The sequence below is a fragment of the Anser brachyrhynchus genome (genome assembly GCF_964034855.1).
Source record: "Anser brachyrhynchus genome assembly, chromosome: 16".
In the NCBI taxonomy this organism is placed as follows: domain Eukaryota; kingdom Metazoa; phylum Chordata; class Aves; order Anseriformes; family Anatidae; genus Anser; species Anser brachyrhynchus.
The window spans coordinates 5270348-5295709 of NC_137734.1; the positions used below are offsets into that span (position 1 = coordinate 5270348).

General features: G+C 41.8%; 1 protein-coding gene and 1 long non-coding RNA gene across 6 annotated transcripts in view; one reads left to right on the top strand and one right to left on the bottom strand.

The window, feature by feature from the left end:
• The window catches only part of GNAS (GNAS complex locus), a 151928-nt gene that overhangs the window by 9598 nt on the left and 116968 nt on the right, over positions 1 to 25362 (bottom strand). For all 5 annotated transcript variants that reach the window (XM_080558160.1, XM_080558161.1, XM_080558162.1 and 2 more), the window contains one exon: positions 2492 to 2546. In XM_080558160.1, the coding sequence (XP_080414286.1) occupies positions 2492 to 2546 (55 nt within the window). The remainder of the gene's footprint in view (positions 1 to 2491; positions 2547 to 25362) is intronic.
• Positions 2553 to 23667, top strand: LOC308178924. Its single transcript, XR_013940036.1, has 2 exons — positions 2553 to 17374; positions 20042 to 23667. It is a non-coding gene; the product is annotated as an uncharacterized lncRNA (long non-coding RNA).

Below are 25362 nucleotides of genomic sequence, written 5' to 3' on the forward strand. Positions count from 1 at the left end.
TCATCACTGGAGATCTGCCTTCACTGAATTCAGTGGGATTGTGGCACACAATAGGACCTTTAAGCAACTGCCAACCAATTCCCAACCCCAGAAGACAGGTCTCTCCCCCCAGCTACTCAGTGCTTGGCTATTGAAAGGAGCGTTGAAGTCTCAGGCTTTTCCTTTTTATTTTTTTTCTCCCCCTAAAAGAACTACAAACTCAACCACTTAGATCTTATAAGAACGATTTTTTTCAAAGATAAAATTTCATATTTCCTGTAAAGACAAAAACAATAACTTGAGAGCTACAAAAAATTGAAATGCTTGTAAGAGCTACAGAACTGTTAAAAAACAACTATATTGGAATTTATTAGTGTCTACTGCAAAGCAGCAACAGCCATACGCAGGTAAGTAACATCTGCCTGCAGAACCTACTTTGCATACGCTTCAGGTTCAAGTCACAGTCCAACTGTAACTTACTACCAAATACCACTTCGAATTCAATTAAAGGTTTTGTAATTTAGGACTTGAAGTTTTGGTGTTCTTCCCAGGAGATCTAAATAGCAGCTAAATTGTAACATTTGCAGAACATAGACAAGATCATACAAATGGAACAAACTGCAAAAAAATTTACATGCACGCTACAAGGTATGTTCCTACTATATAAGAACCAAACTGGCCAGGGAAAGCCCAATCCACAGAAAATCCAAAGGTTATACAACACTGTTCAATCATTAAACTAAGTGGCTACATTTTAACATCAGTTGTCTGATACCGAATTATTGTTGACTGGGTATTTTAAATACTCATATTGAAAGATGTATACATTTAAACATTGTTCTAACTTGGTCCGTGTGTTCGAAATAATTTGAAAATTCTAATGCTCGATATACAGAAACAAGCTTGGAAAACTGGGTTCTCAGGAGCTCTGCATCCCTAGAAGTCAATAAAAGTGTGACAGAAAAAAAACAAAACAAAACCCTACTCTTCTCAAGAAAAAAAAAAAGGAAACAATTCAAATATTATACTCAATAGTTTTTAGGACAAACACATAATACCCCAGAGGATAATCCACGTGGGCCTCTTTTACCAAAAGTTTGTGTGGAGATAGAATGCAGTCAGTGGCCCAAGAGAAGGACCATAAGGTGTTGTTCTTTCTGTTACTTACAAAAGTAAAAGTAGGATTGTTTTATTTAGGTAAGTAGTTAAGTAATTTTCCTCATTGATATTGTCTGCTAAATTTCGGGATATTAACATCGTCTTTGGTTATTTATCCTACAAGAGTACACTATATGCTTAGTTGCATTTCTTTTATGGGCAGAAAGTTAGGAATATGCGCATGATTTTGGACTAGAGACTTGGTCTTAAGGAAGATCCTCAAATTCTCCGTAACAAAATGAAGACTACAATTCCCATTCTGATACAAAATAAAAACTTCTAACACGGCCATTTTTACAATATCCCTTTTCTATTAAAGCCTGTGGAGTCATTTCATTGTGAGGTGAAATTCACCAAGTTCTACATGAGTAAGAATATGGAGCATGCTTAGATTTACCATGCTTTCTGCAAGTAAGAGCTAGATAACACTAAGAAAGAATTAAAACTCAGATTTCTATCTGCATTCAGGAAAGCCTATTTTCAAGTATGTTATTTAGTAACTCAAAAAGCTGATCTTCCCTGAAGGTAAACAGGATCTTGCAAAACGTGCCCTTTCCACTGTACATCAGATGGACATTTCTGCTCCTTGAAATATAACTGTAGAGTCTGCAGTCCAGCCACAAGGCCAGACCTGCACATGGTCTCACTAAAATGCCATCTGGGTCCTTCTAGCGAGTGGTAAAAATAGGATAATCTGCTAGTTTTGAACATACAGTATTTACTGTTGGCTCAGCGAATGCACTGATCCTAATTAGAAAATGAGTCTAATTTGTAAAGAAAGTTTGTCTTATTTGAAATTGTCTTTAATTACAAGATGTACCATTCCTAAGAAGAATCTATCCTGCAGAAAAAGATGTATTGACATACTCGTACCTGGAAAACTCTCTTGCTATTTATGTTGCCAGTCCTTCTATTTATCAGGAAGCACATATGAAAAGGAATACACCATTATTTTTAATTGTGAATAATGTGTCTTCCTGCTTTTCTGGAAATGTGGCACACAGAAGGAGCCAGTGGGGCTGAGAAGATACCAACCAACTTTGCATCAAAGGAAACACATAGCAGTTATTCAGCAAGGAAGGCAGAATATTAGAAATTACTTATTCAAATATCTGAAGTTTTGTGTTGCAGAAGTATAACATGTCTTACATCTAGACAGATTTTCATTTCACAGTACACGTATACGCATGACCATGACCACAATCCAAATGACAAAGTAATTTTTACTGGAATATTATATTTGTTCAGTGCATGGTAATACCTACATTAGTGCCACAAATAGCAATTGGATAATTAGAGATACAGAGACAGAGGGTGCAGGTAAGTTGTGTAATTTTTAATAAGTTTTACCTACCTGGTCAGACGGTGTATACTCATTTTGTTTGACTATGTCAATCTTGTCTAGAAAACTAGGAAAAAAAAAGAATAACTTGTCATTCTCAAATTAGACAAACTTCCTGGTACTTAATTAACTGACAGCTCCCAAGTAACAGTTGGTAAGTTTTAATGCATTCAGATTCACGAAGTGTTGAATGCATGTAAATTGCTGAACATACGTGTGCTAGCATTTAAATTGTGCATCTCCCAGCAGCACCCAGCAGAGGGCCAAATTCCCAAGTTTTATTCAGCAAGTCTGCTCATCTCATTCCAGCCCCCTCCCACTCCGCTCCCTCCGGCAGCAAACACGCACGTAGTTTAACTTGGGTGATATTACAGAAACCGTACAGCACAGTCTGCTCCTGCTAACAGTAAAACAATGACAAATAAACAGCCTACATGTAATATTCCAGAAAGTAAGATGAATATTTTTACAAATAAATGTATAGTCACTATGTCTTTTAATAAATTAAATCACTAAACTGATTTCATTGCAAGTTCAGTAAAGTGTAAGGGAACACTGATTTTGTTGTCACCTGTTGGAAAAGCTTTTCAGTTTACTTTCTGAAGAAGTAGTCCTAGTAGGCACTGTTATAAAGTAGGTATAAAAATGTTTATTTTATTCAAATTCATTAGGCATTAGTTAAAAAAGCTATCTTGGAGTCTTTAAAACGTTTTTGCCAACTTGCTGTAACCTAATTATCTTTCACTTTAACTCAAAGGGCAAAAATCTCAAGGAACCAACTTGTTTTACTGTGCTGTTACTACAAGACTCAAAGACATAGAAAACCAAGTTTCAGAACACAGATGTTACGCTATAATCACTCTGACCACCTTGTTTAATATCACATATGCATCAGGGTTACGCAGGACCCTGACACCTTTTATTTTTGTACTAGTAGGAGACCTCAAAATGCTTCTACAGTTAACTCTACTGGTAACATTAATGATTAAAATATATTGGTTTTAAGACTGATTAAGTTTCATTTTAAACTCCTGTGCATGAATTCTTCTCCTTACGAAGCAGAAATCACAGTGAAAAGATGAGTTTTCCCTTCTGACTCCTATTCATAGAAAGGGACGCTGAAACTGCATTAACTATGGTCATGCTCAACGATTTCAAGGGGGAAAAAGGTAGCAAAGTCCCAGTTTCACAGATCAGAAACCAAAATGCCATTAAAATCGGATAAGGTCTTGGCCCTCTGTTTCAGCCCCTACTTCCAAACGACTCTCTAATACACAAGATGCAGTGCAGGGGAAGGGGAAAAACAATTGAATGTTTTAACAGTGGCTTCAGGGTAAAGGCATTTTTGCCAGGAACTAGATTACCTTCTTGTTTCAGAGACAAATGAAAAACAACTTTTGTTTAGTCGGAATTGCTGAATTTAAAACACATCAAAATGTATCTTAACAAACATACTATTAAAAAAGTAAGGTGTAAAGTTCAATTTCTGTCATGAAAGATGATGTGGACACAGACAGGTAAACTGATCACCAAATATGTAGTGCAAGTTACAAGCTGGAGTTTTTCCTCATCTCTTCCAAGCTGGTAAATAATACCCTCTTCTTTTTAACCCTTAGGAAAAGAAGTAAAGCTTTTTGTTCCCTACGCAGGGGATGTTAAATAGGGATGACAACCATGAATTCCAACTAGCACAAATGCTTGCACATTATAAAGGGCTCTCTTAACACCAGTCTCGGAATCACATGGTGATTTCACAAGTTGGAGGATGCTTGAAAAATGTTCAGAACATAACACGTTCATAAAGATTTTAAAGTGAATACTACGATGTCCCAGCCTTTCTCTACTGAATTTATCTGAGCATAACATTTCATGCAAGGTTCCACAAAAGGCTTTTTTTTTTTTTTAAACACACCGCTAATCAGCTTAATGGATTTTGGAAACTGACAATTAGAAAATAACAACAAGATATTGCTACAACCTGGAACTGAAAGTACAAACCTCTTACTGTTGTTTATGCAGACTATTTTTAGGCCTATGATTTCCTTGAAAAACATCAGCCACATAGGAGCAGCAGTACTGTACTTGAGATGAATTCCAATAGCAACGTTCATGCCAGGTAAAACAAGTTCAAATGGAATAAACATTTCTTCTTCCCCCCAGATAAGTTCCAACGTTCACTAACATCTGATACTCGTAACAATACGAGTTCAAGAAGAAAGTCTTTCACTGTGTGATAGTAACCAGAAAACCTACGCTGCTTCCAGTGGCATTTTAAGGAAAATGGAGCAAAGCAGCATGTTAAATGAGGATTTCCTCCTGTGCATATATCCCTTTTCATAAAAGTCTGCTCTACCAACTTTAGAATGGGCTAAAGACATGAAAAACAGTTTGATCTTTCGCACAACCATTAAAAAAAAAAACACGTATCATTCTTTCAATTGAACAACTTCAAAATAAATGTGGTCTAAAATAAGGAGCAATAGCAGGAACATGAGAGTTCAGAAAAGTTCAATACACTATGTTCAGAGAGGTCTGTGTCATTGTTCGTCCAGACCAAATAATTTATCCAGTAAATGGAACTAATAATCAAGTGAGGTGAGAACAAAGCTTAATTCAAAATGAAAACAAATTCACCATCATTAATTTTTATTTTTAGTTCTTGTTATACTCTACCCAAAACACAAGTGAGGCCATTTCAGTACTACCTTGTGTGCTGAACTCACTGCTGTTAGATTGTTCTAAGTCTATTGGAGATATGCCCATCTGCTATGGCAGCAATGAATTTCACGGGGAGACGGAAAAAAAAAATGACTGGCGAAATAATTCAAATAAAACTCTCAAACCACGAACCCAAATTTTAGACAGAGTAAGTTTTGCACTAAGTTACAAAGTCAGTCTTTTTTTCTTCTGTAAAATTTTCCCAGAGATTATATGGGAAAGCTATTTTCCAGAAAGCAAATCATCCATTCAGCATTGCTGCCAATTCTCACTTAGGGCCAAATTCTGGACATGACTAAATAACAGCTATTGCTCTGCAAAATGCTGTCACTCGGTATAAGGCACTTTTGCCTGTATTATTTATTAAAAAAAATACTGCTACGTTGCTATGACACATTAAAAAAATAAATAAAAGATTTTAGGTCATTTGCAAACAGCAATGCTGGCGAAGAAGCATCTCCAGGACAGCAGCAGATGTGTCCCTAGGACATTAAAATGCAAGGTATTAATAAAAAATTTAAACGATCTGAAATAAAAAAACTACTTTATTCTTGGATTTCTTTCCTCAGCTTGGGGAAGGAAAAATGCATGTGAAATGTTTTAAACACATCTTTGAGAAGAATCCAGTTTCTTTAACAGCAAGGGGTGTACTTAGAAAGCAGATTTCATGCAGACACACAGAAGCTTTCTTTAGCTCCCCCACAACTTAAGTCATACACGTAACCCCAATTCTTTCCCAGTTTTTTAGCAAGCCTATTATGCCAAAATCATGTCTCAATTTTCACATCGAGATGTATGCAAATTTCTGATTAGTTCTGGAGTTCTTCTGTCATACAGAAATAACTGCTCTGGTTTTGCTTTATTCCTCTTTGGGGGGAATTTACTGAACGAGCAATGCTGCTGCAAGGCTAACAACTGCTGTCTCCACTTAAAGGTATGCAACACATTAAAGCCTCCACCTCAACAAACAGCACAACTTCACCATTTGGGGAAAAACGGGGAGGGGAAATCGGGCTGCCTTTCCTTAAGCATTTCCTGACTATCTTTTCAATAAACAGTAACTTGAAATTTTAGTCTTTGTGATTTGACGAAATGGTTGACAGGCAAGAAAAAAAACCTGCTCTATCAAGACAAGCTTTTGTTTTCAATCTACAGTAACACTGCAAAGGGCTCTTCAAACTGACAGCTTACCTGTGTTTGAAAAGCTCTATTCCCATTAGCTTTTTTTTTTTCTGTCAAGTCATAACCTGAATTTGTATACAAAATGTCTCTCTCTTATGGCATACTAAGATCTCATCAGCATTGGTAAGATGCTGCACATCAAGAATTCAAAAATTCAGTCCCAACTAAATACATTTGTTTGTAACTCAGCTCCTTCAACACTAGTACGGGAACTTTGTGAAGTTTCTTGCCTCTGAAAGCCTCGAGGTATTTTACAGACAGTAAATCATGCTCACAAGTCCTGCCTGCCTCCATTCACGCTGCATTTCCTGTCTCTGCCACCACATCCTGAAATACACACCTTTTATTAACCTTGTTTTAAAGGTAGGGAAAAAAATCGAGGCACATGAGGAGTACGTTAATTGCCCAGAGTCCCTCGAGTCAGTGGAAATGGAATTTTCATTTCCTCTGAGTCATGTGTTTTTATCAAGATATTACTAAGAATTAACCACACTTGTATCTACCCCGATCACCTTTAAAGCAGTCTTCACAATTCACGTTTCTGTGTCTGAAATTAATATTTGTTTGCTCATCTTCCTAAAGAGTAAACTGTGCAAATGCCCAGAAATTTTTATTATTTATTAATACCCTGTCAGGGACTACAAAAATGACTCCATGCTCTCCAAGGGAGTTTTTAAACTAAAATTTAATACAATTTAACATTAATAGTGTTTATAAATAATAATGTGCTTTTAATTTCTCTGAACAGATCGTGCTTTAGTTCTACTTCACTCCCTTTTTAGTCTTTGCCGTAATCCTTCATGCTATTCAGGAAAGGCTTTCTAAGAGCTAAATAGTTAACTGTTTGATAAAGTCTTTCTTCAGCTGTTTTGTCCATGTAGAAGCCAGAGTCACAGGATTAGTACAAAGATATAATACTCTCTTTAAAAGGGTATTCAAGCCGAGAAATACGTGATGTATGTACTGTAACTTGAACACAGTTAAAAAAAAAAAAAAAAGTAATAATACAGAGGCGTTTTCCAAACCCTGGAAAGTCAGGTCTGCTACAGCGTCAAACCCATGGCTGCCCATGCAGACCAACGTGCTGCCCGCAAGCCCAGGGCAGCGGGTTTATTTTCCTTTGCAAGCGTGCACGGCCACCTCGACTGCCCCTCAGTTCTGTACGTTCCTGCCACTCCTGGGAGCAAGCAGGGTATTAAGGGAGAAAAGTCCTACTTCTTAAACTGGTCGTAAAGATTTCTTCTACATTTCAGCTGATTTATTTTGTAAGAGAAGCAGAAAAGCAGGTAGAGTTGCAGGAACAATGTAAATAAAACAAGCAAACATTTGATCTGCTAGCATTTATGGTATCCTGCAAACATGGACGTTACATGAAACCAAACTTGTCAGGTTTTTCCTCAAAATGCAGTTAAAATTAATATTGGGGCATTAATAGACTTTCTTTGGTTTTAAAGCTACACTGGTATTTGCTATGATCTGCAAAGCTGCAACGTTTGCTGTTTAGGTGCTGGTAGAAGACATGCCACGAACGCGTTCCTGGGTAATTTAAAACGCTCAGAAAGGCACAGCTCTTTTTTCCCCTAGCAAAACTAGATAAGGGGAGGAAAAAAAAAAACTCCATCAAAACTTTTGCAATTACTTTAACCACTTCCCAAAGAAAATTAAGAAATCACAGCCTTTTGAGACAGGCATATACAGCCAGTACTGTAACAAACACGACTGGTGTAACTGCGAGAGCACTGTTATCGCATGTAAAAATATCTCCGATACGTTGTTCTCGTAATGAAATTCTGCGTGGCAGCTCTCAGACATAAGGACACCATTCGAAACCAGATTTATATTGCAAATGGACTCTGATTCGTAGTACAAGGCTCCAGCAGATACAAGCCCAAAGGCAACTCTTCAGAAAAGTTTCCCAAGAAGTTGCAAATATTTTTTATTTCCAGCTTCAGGTCAACCGGTTATTGGGACTTCCTTACCGAAGTCGCAAGGCACACAGAAGGGGTTTAAGGAAGAGGTGAAGCTCCGAATGGACTAGTGGAGAGCATTCACGTGGCCCCAGCCCAGCGCAGCGCCTGAACCTGCCGCATTCCAGCCGCTTGGAGGCGGAGGGGCACCATGGCTCTCATTTTGAAGCAAATAATGAGAAAGCTGAAAAGTATGACTCCATATATTTGGAATCATCTTGTGGTAATCAAGGTTACAGTTCCTTATATGGTGTGGAGAACATGAAGCACACATAAAAAATAGAATATTAAAACTAGGGGGGATAAAGAAGCGCAACTATTGCAAAAACCCCTAAACGCACCCAACCGACCGAGCAGCAAAGCCCCGTAGTTTCGCGTTGCCACGAAATACAAACCTTGCCCTAAAAACAAGGCCGGTTACGCGCCCCGCTTCCCAAGCTGCCTCATTAAAGCAGCGTAGGGCTCCCGGAGGCCGCGAGGCATGAATGAGTTTCAGAGAAACCCCGGCGAAAGCAAAGCCTGCCTTCCAAAATCGCTGGCGACCGAAAAGCGCAAATGGGGAAAAGGTAGGAGAAAAGGAAAATCTATTTAAAGCAATCGTAGTTGTCTCTTTTTTTTTTTTTCCCTCTTTGCCTGTCTAAAGTTAGTCTGGCTTAGAGGATGCACTAACTTTCCCAATCAGTTTTACATTACAGCACAAGTCCAGAAATAGCTCCCAGCCGCCTTGGCCTCTAGCACGGTTGCCATGACAATGGAACCACAGCTCTATAAATAGCTCATCAGCACCAAATCTTGTGAGACACATCTGGAACGGGGCCAGCCCAGCCCCAGCTCGACAAATAAAAATAGGCACAGGCGGTTTTCAAAGGCTGGAAAGGTACAATGCGGCTCGGCCCGCGCCCGGGGACGGGCGGCAGGCAGGGGAGCGAGCCCCGTCGCTCCCCAGCACGAGGGCCGAGGGGTGGTGGGCCGGGACGAGGCCCCGCGGCCCCTCACGGCGGGCCCACCGCTCGGCCCTTCCCTCCTTTCCAGTTCTCCGTCTTCTCCCCTAGTCTGCAGCAGAGCCGTACCGCTTCCGAACCCCTCACAGTGCAGCGTTGTGCCCGGGAGGCCATTAAAATAAGGCAAAGCTGAAGAGAAGAGATCCTCACGAGTCCCCCCTCTGACTGTTTCTGTGGGATTTTGCCCTCAGCGTGGCTCGGTGCTCGTGTGAAGCCGGCAGGCGCCCTGGCCGGAGCCGGAGGGCTGCGGTCGCGTGCCGCAGCACAGCCGTACCCCAGGCCGCAGGCACACAGCTCCGCTCCTCGCCTGGACACGGCACGGCCGCGACCAGGAGGTTACAGAGCGAGGGATCCGCGCCCCGGGCAGCCCCGGGCCTTGTCTTCGGAGGTCGGCGAGGCGCGGCGCGAGCCGGCCCCTGCTCCGCGGCCCCGCTCGGCAGAACTGCCTTTCGAACGAGCGCTTGCTTTCCCTCGGTGGGTGAGAAAATGAAGTATTTTTAGCCCAGACTCTTGATCAACCCATTCAATTACATCCAAATTATCTGTGTGGGAACAGAATGTTATGTCAAAAATGTTATTCAGCGTATTTGTCAATATTACCCAACAGTAGACATTTGTATAATCGGGAGACTCAATATTTTCTGCAGCGTATGAAAGCAACGGTTCAGGAATAAGACTGAAGTTGTACGGCTTGGCAATTTCAGACACGGGAAATAGTAGTCAGTGTGATATAACACAGCGAGCACAACTCTCAAAATATAAAATCTTCGCTGCTCTATCAGAAGCCAATAGAGACTACAGATGGTAATCAAAATACTGCGACTATAATAAGCATTGAAGCCACAGTGAAATATCTTCCGTATGCCATAAAGGCACCAGTGCACGCATTCAACACAAACTGCACCATCAGCCCACAGGATTCCTTTAGGTCCCTACATGGATATTTTCATTTCTAAAAATTGTAGAGTAACTTCCATCCAGGCTCAAATCTGTATGTAAACTTCCCTTCCCTTCCCCCTTCCGTTCACCACATCCAGCTTGCTCATTTGCCAGCCGAACAATGTATATTTCAGAAAACAGCAGTTTTCACAGAAATACTTCTGGAAAACGTACTTTATAACATGTAATGTAATGCGATTCAGAATTTATTGGTTTTTATAAAGATACTCCAAGCTAGTTTAAGAGGCTATAATCAGCTGCATGTTTGGATTTAAACGATATAAAAAAGAACAGTACGTATATATTTCTTCCTAAAGAAAGCAAATTCATAAATAATTATGAGATGGCTCTCTCTGAGTCACACAACGAACGAACCTCCTGGTTTTGTAGGGGGGAGAGGGGAGAGCGAGGCAGAGGGCTGGCAAACAGAAAGCACCGCCTGGGGCCTGACCTGGCCGCTTGGAGGGGCCGGGCAGCGCCTGCCCGCTCCTCACCTCGCCTTGGGGCTGCTGACCCTTCCCGCAGCGAGGGCCGGGGGACATCTCCCTGCGCTTCCACTAGCCGAGGGCACGCTCTGCCCCACACCGCCGCTGGGTGCTTTACACACGACCCCCCTCCCCATCGCTTCCCCACAGCAATACGCGATACAAGCCCCAAATCTGAAGCCCTTTCCGGCTGCCCTCACTTGTACTTCTCAAACCTGTAAAAGAGGTATTTTCGCCCTCTCACGACTACCAACAGACCGGTTAAAAACAACTTACTCCCGTATGCCCCCAAGGCGCACCCCTCGATACAAGCCTGTATATGTCACATAGCTTCACAACAGCCCCTCACCCCGCCCCACCACATTACTTCACCGTGCCGGGAGGAAACTTAAGCTGATCCAAGCCTCAGGTTGGGTCCAGAAATGAAAGGTAACGGTATGAATGAGATCACTGTGCCAGGATTTGATCCCAGGGCAAGCCCGGGGCGGAAACACGGCTAGGGAGTGGGGAGGAACATGGTGCAATCCCTATTAGCTTCTGCTTTCTTTGAGGGGAGAAGAAAAAAAAAAAAAAGGCTGCCAAAGAAGACAAAAAACAAACAAGGGAAAGAAGCCACTAAACATTCACACAACAAAATTTCTCAATTCACTTCCCTTCTTCCCTTTCTGCACCTCTTCTACAACTTTTCTTCCCAAATTTTAGTGGGCCAGAGCAATGAGAGACTCGGACCTAACCGGCGATCCTGTTTGTTGCAAACCATGACAAATGGATTGCTTTAAACACGGGGATGTTAGCCCTTCTTTACAGTTCGAAACAAATTTGCTTGCCTGTTGCCATTTCCACCTATCTGTATTTACGGATCGGTGTTCAAAAGAAAACAAGAACTGAATTAATCAGGAGGCAAAGCACCAGTTATCTCTGAACAATTCATGCATTACTGGAAACTGAACGAAAGGGAGATGGCGGGCTCAGCCTGGGGATCTCTGAAGGACATCAGGCCCTGCACCGCCAGGGTACCAGGGATGGAGAACGTGGGAGCTGCAGTGCAGTGCCTGGGCTGCCAAGGGCACAAAGCTGTGCCTGGGACTTACCTGAAGCAATTCCTGCCTTTCCTGCCCTTTAAACTGGTTTTAACCTTGTGAGACCCTCCAAGACCATCATCCTGCAGAACCAAACTCCTCGGCACTCCAAGTTCTGCACCTTTATCTGTTATTTCCTGAAGGGCTATGAACATGTAAGTCTGTGATTTTTAACTTTACACAAGGAAGGAAAGATAAGGGTAATACCTAATTGTAAGAAAATAAATTGTTTCCTTTTTTTTTTTCTTAAAGCTATCAATAAAGTCACCAAGCTGGAATAATGAGAAATCCAGTATGGTTGACTGTGAATGTCTCTCCCATTAAATTCCCCACCTTAAATATCCATAATCTAAATATATTTTTGTTGTGCCTGTTTTCTGGAAGGTAGAAAAAGGTCTTTAGCTACAAACAAGGTCAGTGATTTTCTGCTGTAAGCTGTTTTTAATTGTAGACTAAGGTGACAGACCAAATCCAAACACAGCAGAAGAAACCAACAACACAGACTGCTTTACTCCAATGCACAGTGGGGGCTGAACACAGAGGGATATTTTAAACTTATTAATTTCTAAAAGCCAAATTAAAAGAATCTGGTACAGTATGGAACAGACCTTCTTGTACAGGTTTGAAAATAGTTCACGCTAACTCGGACTAAGGAAACTGTTTAGGCAAAATCATTTAAGCAAAAATCAATGGGAATAATTTTAAATGATACTACAGAGTGCCTTTACAGAACACAACTTTGTTTGAAAGCCCCCCACTATATTTGAGTTGCTTCCATTTCAGATTTCATTTCTAATATGACAATGACCTATGCAATTTCCAGAAATCTGTCCCCTACTGTAGGCTGCTGTAATTAAGACAGGTGAGCCTAATGGGATATCCTTTCATTGTGTTTCAACAAAGTATTTACATGGAACCTTGTCCTTATGGTCTTTAGCTCCCTCCAGTGCTATCAAATCAGTAGAATTGCATTCAGTTGATAAAGACCATCACATATATAAAATTTTAAAATTGAAAATTTCCAACAAAATTAGTGACATCGGGATTTCTAGCAAACAATATTAACAACAACAAAACAGGATCCTTTGGGGACAAATTTATCTTGCACAAAATACAGTGCTTCAATCTTTTGCATTTTTCATGTAGAAAGCTGAAAATTCAGACAAATGGGACAGCTGTTACTTTATAGTATGAGATGCAGGCATGAGCAATGCTCAGAAGACTGGCTGAAAAGCTGGTCTCTAATGAAGCACTAACGCTACCTAGATCAGGCAATGGGAAAATAGGGTAGACTGAAAAAGGTCTGAAAGGGTAAAAAGCTGGTGGTGTCTGCAACAAGAGCATCATTTCAGCGAAACCCCAGTGCTTTCCTTCCACTGGGATGGTGTTGGTAGAAGCGTACTCTCATTGACTGTGATGGAAAAGGACAGCCAGAAAGTTAACGAACAAACAAAAATATATATCAAAAAAAACAAAGAACCAGAGTTGAAATAGGTCTGTGCTGAAGACCACAAAATGCTTTACAAGCATTTTCAATTGGTATTTGCCCCATGTCTTTCAGATGCTAGAAGAATTAATACACTAAAACCCCATTTGGTTTTCCCATTTGAAGAAATGGAGATACCTGCAAAACCAGACAAATCAAATCAGACAGCCCCTACGTTCTTCTGCTCGTGTTGTTAGTATACTCTGAGCCCTAACTGCTGCAAATACAAAACCAGGTGCTTCCTCAGCTTCCAAACATCTACAACCAGGCACCACCATTTTTAACAGAGATTTCAGAAAAGGAGCTAGAGGGAGATGATACGATCTTACTCGACAGAAAAGGAATTTTGCTCCCAGGATTGAGTTTCCGCAGGAACCAGGGAAGCAGTTATACTGCAGAGGATGAATATGGGCCCCAGATGAGCCCAGAACAATGGGAGGACAAACGAGCGCTGTTCTGAGGGCAGACTTCGCTGCCTTATTTAAATATACTTGTACAAAGGTCTTCAGAGAAACACTTCGCTGCACTTAACATGCAAGAATACAGTCCAACACTGGAATTTTGCCTACTTAAGCACTATCACAACCGAGAGCTTTTTGCTCTGTATTTTAGGAAGTTAGGTTCTGCTGCAACAATGCAGGAATGTTGACAGTTACCCTGCTCACGGGAAGCTCAAACCTTCCATTTCCCCTGTGCCAGCGCCGCACGTGATGCTCGCTCCAGGCGCTGCTGGCCGGGGCGGCGGGCAGCTCCTTCGCCGAGCTACCTGTCAGTACCTGCTCGGCACTTGCCAGTTGGAGCAATTTGCCCAGCTCACATTTCAGTTTTCACTTTTCTCAGGGCATGCTTTCTTTTTTTTTTTTCTCTCGAACTTGGGAAAAACAACTCCAGGCCTCTGTAAAAGGAGGCAGACAAACTGGCATCTAGTATTACAGCATCTGTAAGAGCGCACCTCTCAGCACTGAAGTGAGGGGGAATATAGAGTTACCCTTCTTTCTTCTTGAAACATTCACTTGATCATGAAATTTAATACCAGATGTACTTTAAAAAATTCATTTTAAAACAAACAGTTGATACAGAGCTACCACAGCAATGTTATACGGTTAATTTTGAGGACTATACTGTTATTGATCTTCGGCTACTGTGAAAATCATTCCCTGCAAATATCTTTTGCCACAAAATAAAATGAAGTCAAATTTAAGTGCTCGTCTCTCCCTGGTACGCATTACATGCAGGCAGATAAAAGGAGCAAGAAACCAAGCTCGATGCCAAATTCAAAGGCAAACACTGAAGGTGAACACAGTACTTCTGTGGGAAAGCCACTGGCAGGGAGTGACTGCACGTCTGCAGAGGTACAGCCCTCGCCTATTCTCGTATAACTTTAACGCATCAAACAACAAGAACTGCCAGGCATCTTGTTTCATTATTTTGCTCTTTGCTTAAACGTTCAGATTCCTCTTTCACTACGCTAAAAGGAAAAACGAATACAGACCCTTCACTCATTTAAACGCTGTTTGTGATAACATCAACACATGGCCAAAGACTACGGAATATTTCCCCAAATGGTATTTGCATATTTATCATTTTTAAGCTTCCAATTCCATCGACACCTCACAGAATATCCCCGCTTTAAAAAGGCTCACAAACAGCATTAATTTAGCATGATAAGCCATTTTAGAATCATTTACATAAAATATTGTGGTCCTTCCCCCTCTCTTCCCCACAGACCTGCTAACTTTACTCAGTTTATCCTAAAGCAGATTTTTAATCATTATAAAAATATAAACTCCTATAAATCTCATTTCCCAAAACAAACTAGCTATAAAAAACCTTCAAAATGGTGTTAAAAGCTCTAATCATTAAAATGTCTGTAAAACAGAAAGTAGAATATACTTTCTTTTTGCAAAACCTATTTTAACATTTGCAAACGTTACTTTTAGCATGGACTTTTCTAACCCGCGTGCTTTTAAGAACAAAGCAACAGAGAATGTAGAATCAGAGTGTGAGAAGGAAAGGTAAAATCCCTGACAAGGCACAACCGTAGCCTGTTTCCTCTCTTAGCCAGCCAAGAGTGGTGTGTGCTGGTTTCGGCACCGAGAGGTTTCCTATTGTAGCTACTGACTCACACCCGGGCAGTCAGGTGCTGCAGACACTGGAACAGAGACGGTGCTGGAGTCAGTGTGCAGAGCTGGGGCTGACGGGGGCACGTGTACAAAACCGAGCTGCACAGGAAAAAGGAGGCGAAGGGAAATTTTTGAAGGACTTTTAAAATACCTTCTTCTGCAGCTAACTTAGGGCGATGTTACAATGAGGAAGTGGTAATACAGTTGTTTCAGTTACATTTTTTTTTAAGCTAGTTTTATTGAATCTAGTTAGTTAAATAGAAACATTGTAATTACCTGAACAATTACTAACCATATTCATAGAATGTAAATATTTAAGCATTGTAACTTTAAAAACCATCACTAGGAAATAGATACCTGTCTTGGAACAGAACCTTGTACTGAGACCGTTAAGGCTGAGAAGGTGCTACCGGTGGCAGCTCAGTGACACCTCCGAGCCATGGCTGCAGTCTCAGCACCCTAACTGGCAGCCCTGCTGGGAGATTTTAGAGAGGCCAAGGCCTGAGAAAGGCCTGGGCTCCGAGTTTTATATCTTCCTCTTCTGAAATGGTTCTCTGCACGTCCGGGCAGTGCAGAACCAAAACCCACCCTTCTATCACTGGGGTTGAGAAGAACCACTGCTCTGTGTTACACCAAACAAACCTCTGCTAAATTACTGCCCATCTGTCCAGAAACCCCAATGTAAGCCCCTCTTTTCTCAGGCGATGGGCAGAATAAAGGGGAAAAAAGATTCTAGCCATTATGGTCTTGAGGCAAGTACAAAATGGTGCTGTGAGGTCTACCTGCCTATGTAGGGAGTGTGAAACAAGCGCATCTGAGAGGTGGAAAATAATTTCATCTCAGCGAGCATTAATTCTGAAACTGCGGTGCTGCTGCTGTATGTTGACATCATTAAGTACTTTATTACGCTGGAAAGAAAGTCTCACAAAGCTATGAATAACAACTCATTTTAGCACCACGAGTGGGTGGACTCCCTCCCCAGCCCCTCAGCTCAGGCACGGATGGGCAGCAGGGAACCTGAGGGAAAGGGAAGCCAAAGCGGAGAGCCCAGGGTGTGCACGCAGGTTCCACAGAGCTGCCAGAGGTCAAATCCCACAGCAGGATTAAAGCCCTAAGATCCCAGCAGAGAACACACACACATCTTGACAATCTCTTTGTCTGCAGAGGGCAGTGTCTCATGTTTGCATTTTAAATGGCTGAAATCTTAAACCTAAATTATTTATTAACGGATTAAAAATTTCCTCTTCTACATGAAAGGAACATTTAAACAGTCTCACAGGAAGAAGTGAACAAAAACGGATGCTAAAAACCATGGGCTCAGTTCCTGCAGTGGAGAAGACGAGAAGGGGACTAAGAAGGTATTCCTCTTCCCCAGATGTACTGTTAATTCCCACATCAACATACAAGAACCAGGCTGGGGCTTTGGCCACCCGTATAAAGCTATGCATATTAATCAAGTCTGTTATTTTGTATAAAGAATCCTCTTATAATGTCTTATTGCAAGGCAGCACTAAAGGATGTACAGCACCCTTCAGTGTTGCAGCCTTGGTTCAAATACGTGCCTGAAGCATAGTGATCACCTTACACTCACAGCCTGCAGATTTGGTAATAAATATGCAATTCCAAAGCGTGCTACGAAGCAGAGGCACGCAGCAGCGGTGCTGGAATGATCACAACCCAGCCGGGCTGTGCTGGCTCACCTATTGCTCTGATACCTGTAACTAGACACTGTGTGATTTAAAGTGCTGAAGACAATTCCAGGATTTCCATTTGTTCTGCACTACTATAATTAGAGCTTCCGGCTCCTGGTTTGCACTAAGAACAGCAGCGAGGACTGCAAGGTGGAAGAGCCTCGGATCAGATGGGTCAGACTGGGAGAAAGTCTGGCAAGAAAGCACAGTAGTTCTGGAGAAAGGTAGGTGTGTTCTTCCATTACCTGCACTGCATCACCTGCTTACATGTGGTCATAATGTTTAAAGACCGTGTATATGTGAAATACAGCTTTTATTGTGCTACAGCATTTTAACTCCACTTCCTCTGCTTAGCAGCAAATTATTAGATTCACCACAAAAAAGGGGGGGGCTAAGTGCAGCAACTGATACATTACACAGTAGCTAATATGCATCTATTAAATACAGTGATTTCCTCTTCTTTCTTCTAAAACTTTCAGCCTAAGAGGTTTTTGCATTATCTTGAACACGCTAGCTGCCCTGTATCGATAGTTATAGCCAAGACTAGTGACAGGTGCAGAGCTTTCAGCATGCCACTTTTCCCTTCCCCTGTGCCACCCATGTTTAGATCATACAGCTTCAGCTTGTAAAACTGCAGTTATCTTCTTTGTATAAATGCACATGCACAGGAAGTCCAAGGAACAGACTGCCAACAAGCAGATGAGAAAATTAAAAAAAGATCTGTGACACTAATCAATCATGCCAGGATTATACAGTGCATCTAAATGTAGCTTTTAAGGGAGCAGAACTGGAGTGCTTCTGCAGACGAGCATATCCTGCATTTTATTAAAAAAAATCCCTACTTTGAATGAACCAACTACCATTGGAGAGACCTATGTTTTATTAACACATCTTGAGATTTTCTGTTTCTTTGTTTAAAGACAACAGAATGAAAAAAAAAAAACACCACCACCAAAAAGCTGATACAATTTACATTTGGGTCACTAACTTTCATGATTATAGCTCCAAATACTAAGCCTTTAAAAAGGAGAAAAACAACCACCCAAAACTCACAGTGCTCTGCAGCAGAGCTTCCTCCTGTTACCTACATTACTTTTCATCAGCGTGAGCTACTGTAAGTTTGGTGGACATATAGTCAAAAAGTATCCCAGTGAATTAAAAAACATTATCAGCTAACACAGTGATAGAAGAATGCAACTTTTCTAATGATTGATTTCCAGGAAGTAAGTATGCAGGGAGAATGCCACACATTTATACCAAAATGTGTATGTCTCTCTCCTACAGTAAATATCCATTTCAGTTTTCTGAATGTCCAGCATTAAACCATTACAAAGCTTTGTGGCACGGATGTTAGGTATAAATGTGAAACAAGTCAGAATTTTAAAGATATACTATTAAAGCAAGGATATTACAACCTGATTTGCTCTTTAATCCATACATGCATGAAAGTAGCATATGCTTGTATAGATTTGGGTAATTAGCGTTCTGTTTCAAAACCCACTGTGTTTTGTACACTATAAACATGGTAATTGTCACTTTATCTCACAATCTACACTGTGATTTCAATTATAACAACAAAGGGACTACTCATGAGAACTGAATGGAGAGGGCAAATCGCACCCCTCATAATAATAGTAACAACCCCATGTTCATTATTGTTTGTTTGTGTTTTTTCGAAAGGTATTTGTTGATTTATTACAAACATCTCTTACAGTCTGATGAAAAAAGAAAATGTACTGGGTGTGGCACAAATCTTTCATTTGTAAGACTTGTCTTGAGGGAAATCAGTTTCATATTCTTTACAGGCACGTGACTTTATCAGAAAACCACAGTGCACAATTTTGGCATAATTAGCAGGACCTTCTTAAATACAGCCAGAAGAAAGCGCCGAGGGAAACAAACACATTTCACATCATTAGGAAAAGTCAGGGCTGGAATGGAGGTACGATGCCGGCCTCTGCACACAACGGCAGAAATCCTACCTATTTTTAGTTCACAATTCCAATAAGAAAACAGCTGGGAGCCTTAATGAAAATAACTTGGTGACAAATTTAATGGACTGAATACTAAAGTTACTATTTTTAAATAAAGTTCCTAATTATCTTTCGAAACAAGAAGCAATTAAGCAGCAGTGGAGCCACGACTCCACAAGAGTCTGGTAAGGCTTGGCTCCAAACAGGTTGAAACTGGGAAACGGCTCAGCCATTTCTGATCCTAAAAACTGGGTGAGGGCCAAGACTGGCTTTTAGGGCATTTTTAAAAATTATTATTATCATTATTTATTTATTTAAAACGAAAACAATTCTGCTCTGACCTGTCCGGTCCTGCCTTACCCTGTTCTTCCCTGCCTGCTCTCCGGTCACCTTAGGAGGAGGCATGCCGCCTCACAGCTTCCCAGTTAGCAACCTGCAGGCACCAGGAGGAGGCTAAGAGAAAAACACAAGCAGAGCTCGTGATGTCTGAAGAGAGCTTGTGGAAATGATAAACGCTCTTTGCTAACGAGATGAGCGGCCCTTAGAGGAGTTCCGCTCTGTGGAACAGAGGTGGACAGTGAGGTTCTCCAGGGGCAATGGCCAAGGGTCAAGGATCTCACCCTATAAAAGCACTCTGACAGAACGCAGAGGAATTCATAACACGAAGCGTATGGATATTTGCAAATTTACTGAGCTATCCATACAAATCACAATAAAGTGAGTTACAATCTGACATGTTCTTCTCCAAAACTCTAAGTAGTTCTTTAAAATGCGATGTTTTAATTACTTGTTCCCTTGATAGAGCACTGTGATAATGCTGAGTATATTACACTTGTAATCTCACAGAAGACGTAGTACTATTTCATGCTTCAAACATGCCACACACCTTAGTTTTAAAGCAAACTTTCCATTTAGCAGGATCTTAGAGAGTCCGGAATGCCCATTTGGGAAATATATTATCTGATCTGCTAAGATGTGAGAAGGGATCTCTAAGTCCGTCCTCTCAACGCTTCTACAAACACATTGCACTGTACCAAGATTGTTGATGACAGTGGCATCAGTCCCATGAAAGACTGAACATCCTTCACTCGTCTGATTTCACTTAATACCGCACACTCTCCAAAATCATCCAAGGGTTTTTCACTGCTATGAGCTCCTATACTGATGTTGAAGAAGGTAAAACCTGTTCTTCATGGTGCACGTGCTGATGGCAGAGCTAATGAACAGACCAAAATAAAATACCAACCAGAAGACTCAACAGAATAAAGCTCAGTTCTCTGTTGAGACCCAACAATACCAAAGAAAACCAGACATGCTCTTCATGAAGATACCCCAAAAAAATGATCGCCTTGCTGGACATGAGGCTTCACGATGCCCAACTCTTCCGAGCTGCCACTGCTTTTAGAACATCAGAAATAGGTAAAATTCAGCTGAGATGCCACAGTAGCAAATGTGGCGGATGGGGCATTCTAGCCACGGCCTTCAGCACCTTTGCAAGTATTACCAGCATTGGCAATGTATTAACAGAAGCAGCAAATTGACACAATTTGCTTGCACATCACTTTTTTTTTTTCAATTTATTTACAAAAACTACCTAGGTTTAAGCAGGTTTTTTGCTGTTTTTTAATTGCAAAGCCCCAAATGTCTCCATACTGATCACACAGCGCTGCCGGGCCACACGAGCGGGGCTGGATGCGGCCCCCAGGAGCCCTCCTTTGCTACACCCTCCTGCATGACCCAAGGCTCCTGCCCTCCCCCAGCTGCAACAGGCTTGCTAAAAATAGCTCTTTGCTAGCTTTTACTCAGGCTGTCGTTTACATAAGGCCCTTTGGGGGCAGGGGAACCTTGCAGAGTATCCACGGAAGCCAGGAGCCTTCGCAGAGAGCTGGCCGGGCGGGTACTGAAAACCTCACCTGCGTAACAGCGTGCTGCAACTTGGCCTTATCTGCAGATATCCTTCTTGGAGACTTAGTGTATCACAATACAAATACAGTTAACACAATTATAGTTAAGTGTAAAAACTGATTTTAACGTTTCAGATACAAAAATCGATGTATAATGTATTACAGAGCAATCCATTCAAAAGCACGGTTCCAAATCACAAGACCTATCAATGAGATCCTGCCTACAAAATGTTCTTAATCACGCTTAAAATCAGTTAACGTTTTGAGTTCATTTAGGACTAAGTCACATGCTGTAAGAAATACTTCCTAAGATTAAAAAATCCTGATTTTATTTGCGCTACAGGGAGTGCAATATGCAGCATTACAATAAATAACATCCTGTGATACATTACATTCAGCTTCAGTTTGCTAAATTCGTTCACCTAATATGAGATAATCTATTTTCTTATTTCCAGCCTGCCTCCCCTGCATTTAGGACTTTATGGCCATGTTCTCTGCATGCAAGCACATGGTCTCAATAAACTTTGGAGCCTGCTGGTAAATTTCTACCAAATGCAATGCAGACATCTTTGTCAGGGGTCTCGCAAAGACAATAAATTCATCAACACCTGTGAATGCAGGCAAGCACCCAGACAAAAGAAATTTAAATTAAAATCCCCGGTGAAGGAATGGCTTCAGTGTATTATCGAGCCCCAGAGTTCACAGAAGAGGAAAGGAAAGTGGTGAACGGGCAAGTCAGCAACAGGGAGTGCTCCCTTGCTGGGGCCACAGGGATGTATTTGCTGTGTTTCAGCCCAGGGAATAATTGAGAATCGAACCTGGTGCTTTCATGTTGTACCGGTGAACATACTGGCCTTATTTCATCCTCGTAGCAGAAATTTTCTATTGTTGCCTCCTATCTTTTGGAACTGTTATTTTTAATTCCTTTTTTTTTTTCCTCAGAGCAAGTCTTTAATGAGGTCCTACAACATCAGTTTAGCTCTCAGCTTGATAAAAGTATTCTCCTAATTGTCATCTTCTAATCTTGAAGTGTTCCTTTTTCTGCAGCAACACAGCAGGAGCGATAAGCGCTCCCACAGAAACACCCAGCCCACGCTCCCAAAGCCGTGGCGCTTGCTGGCGGCGCGCAGCACAAATGGCAGACGCCGAGGCCAGCAGCCACCCGCACACGGCGGCGGGCGAACTGCGAAACCCTGACGATGCCGGCACAGCTGCATCCCAGCGGTGCCTGCCCGCAGGAGCCGTGCTGTCGGCGTGGGCCAGGATCTTCTCACCGAAGCCCCACGGGCTGCATGCCACCCAGGTAAGGCGGCAGCGGTGCACGGACCCCGCGCTCCTGCTCGCCTCCTCCCGCACTTATCCACAGCGTGCTTGGCGCCTGCGGATTTCCCCCCGCAGGATCCCCAGCGAAGGCGGCTCCAGCCCCTCTGGCAGCCTTCTCCTCGCTGCTTCTGCAGCAGATCGAGTTGCCTGAGCGAACCACGGCCCAAACCGAGCCGCGGTTGGGGCCTTTTCGGTCTGCACAAAGGCCGGTAGCAAAAGCGTGGGACAAAAGGGTGACTGAAATTACTTCTGAGGAACTAACAGTGTGATTTTAGTGCTCGGTTTGATGATTCTCAGGACTTGACTGCTATGCCTTTTTGCCACCCCAGTAATCCAACCCCCCTGTACAATTCTCCACAGTCTGATGCTAGCAGTTCAAGATGTTGTTTGCTCTGTTTTTCAATACAGTAATTAAAATTTTACTAAAACTGAGCACATTTTTACAATTAAAGGTTAAAACTTCAGGAGATAGACAAATGTAATGTGCCCTGAGTGCACGACCACTTTACAGAGTTCATATAAATGCAACTCCCCCTCCAATTACCACTGCTTATCATCAGTAATTAATTCTAGCCCCCGACCTGTGTCTCTCCACGACACACAGGCGATTTGAGATTACTGTGGATGCAATGCCCTACCAGTGCGCCACCATTTTACTGGATCAAATTTACTTAAGGCATGTGCAATTTTTGGAGAACCAAGATTGGAGAAGTTTCACCTGCGGCAAATAGAGATATTTTACTGTCAATTCAATACATACAAAACTTTGCCACACTTCCCTTGCCAGAACAAGGCTGTTCTGTGTCTAGTGAAAATAAAATTAAAAAACAAAAGCAGCAGAGTAACACCACGCATGAGATCCACATATAGGGAAGCCAAGCTGAAGAAACCCACGCCCTCACAAGACCCGGAGCTCTGCCAGTTGCCTGACTTTGTGCATGTGAGGAACCTGCAACAAACCCACCCAGTGGGTGCTTAGTGTCTGTCAGCTTTCCCCTAGCAGCTGGGTACGGTGTCCACTGAGATCACCTCAGGCCACGCACGCACAGCATCGCTTAAAGGGTGAGCGGCTTTTGGACAGGACACCACTGAATCCATGCAATCACCAGCGTTTGAACCCAGCTGTTAATGGAATTAACTCACGGGCTGAAACTCCACTTACTTCAGGGGAGCTCCTGTAAGGATGGATCTAAGCTACTGAATTTGTCTCAATCTTTACTATTATGAAACAAAATTGAACTGGTGCAGTAATGCTATGTTACAAGCCATGTTTAATGATCTTGCATAACAATGCAACATACTGATTTCATGAATAAATTGTATCGTGTCGAGTCTATACTAACACAGATTAACCACTCTAAATGGGTTGCATATTTAGTCAGGACTTTGAATGCATAAATCAAGTTTTGTTTGACAAGAGTTCAAGAAGCGTTTGGACAACGCTCTCAGAGATGATTTGATTTTTTTTTTTTTGGTGGTGGGGGGGGGGGGTTGGTCCTTTGGGGACCCAGCAGTTGGACTCAACGATCCTTGTGGGTCCCTTCCAACTCAGATATTCTGTGATTCTACGGTATCGGTCACTTTAATTAAGTGCAAAAGGACTTATGAAGCCTTAGAACTTAACAAATAATCACCAACTGTACACATCTCCCTGAGCAACTGATCTGACCCCATCCCCCAAAAAGCCTATGAATTAATGACCATATGAAAGGGATTTCAAAGTCCACCTTGATTAAAAGTCAGAAACCTCACTTTTCAAGATGGGAGCTTTTAAACTATTTTGCACAACTAACCCCAAATAAATTTAGCTTCAGGCATACACAGGTATACGAATCATATACTAACAAGGTGCTTGCTGTTATACAGTTAACCGTATTTCACTAATTCTCATTTTATTACAAACTTATGCCTATCAACCAGAGAACAATACAATATTCACAAGATCTCTTCCACAAGCCTTAGCGGACAATAGATTCATTTTTCTACATATTTCTATCATATTCTCTCACACACTATTCACGTCAAAACAAAAACTTTGAGGATGGGAGAAGGGAAGGAATGGGAAGCCTGTTGCCATTAAAATGCAGAAATCCTTACAAGTTCAGCTAACAGAAGGTTTTGGCTTGTATTCCATCTCCTGTTGGTTGCATTTTGACTCTTCCCCTTCATCCGCAAAAAAATGCACTGCATTTGGTTTTGTACGCTTGCAGAGGACAGGGCCACAGGAACAAAACAGAAGCATGGACAGGTATCAGACACACACTGCCTAAAAAGTTCAGGTACTACTGAACCAAACCAATGAAAGCAATTACAAAAACATGCATCTGATGTTTGCTTTCAAAAAGCTCAAGATAATTTTACTTTCTTTGCTTGAACTTTGCTTTCTACTTACGATCACAGAGAAAGCCTACTATTTTACTGACAATTTTTGTAAAATACAATGTTAAAAGCCATGCCAAAGTTTTAGAAATATGCTAGGGCAAATGCGTGCCTAATCTGAGTAAATACTGTTACTAAAACACAGAAACAGCTGTTGTATGAGCAAATGCTCCATTTGCATGTGAAAGCAAATGCAGCACACAGTGGAAATGGAAGTTCATTTCTCAAAAATCAGGCATCTACGAACACTTGCAGGATGGTTTATCCTCAACTCCTGCAGGCACGAGCAAATGATACACTTAAAATAGAAGGCAAAGCACCACTATCTGGCTGCAGGACTGGGTCAGGAAAGAGTTCCGGCCCAGCCTTCGCATGCCGGTCTCTGACCAGGCTTTCCCTGCCCTCAGCTGAAGGCTAATCCCTAAAATTTACAACAAGATGTGGAAAGGAAGTTGCATCTGCAGCAAAACGCCAGAAAGGAACTGACACTTTAACAGATGTGTGGAACAATGGACAAATAAATGTGGCAAATGAATGAACGTGATGGGTGCGGGGGGTAAAAGTGGTGGAGTGAAAGTGGAGACAGCAATCAGATTCCCCAAGCAGAGTTAAACCCTTTCAGAACAATTCAGA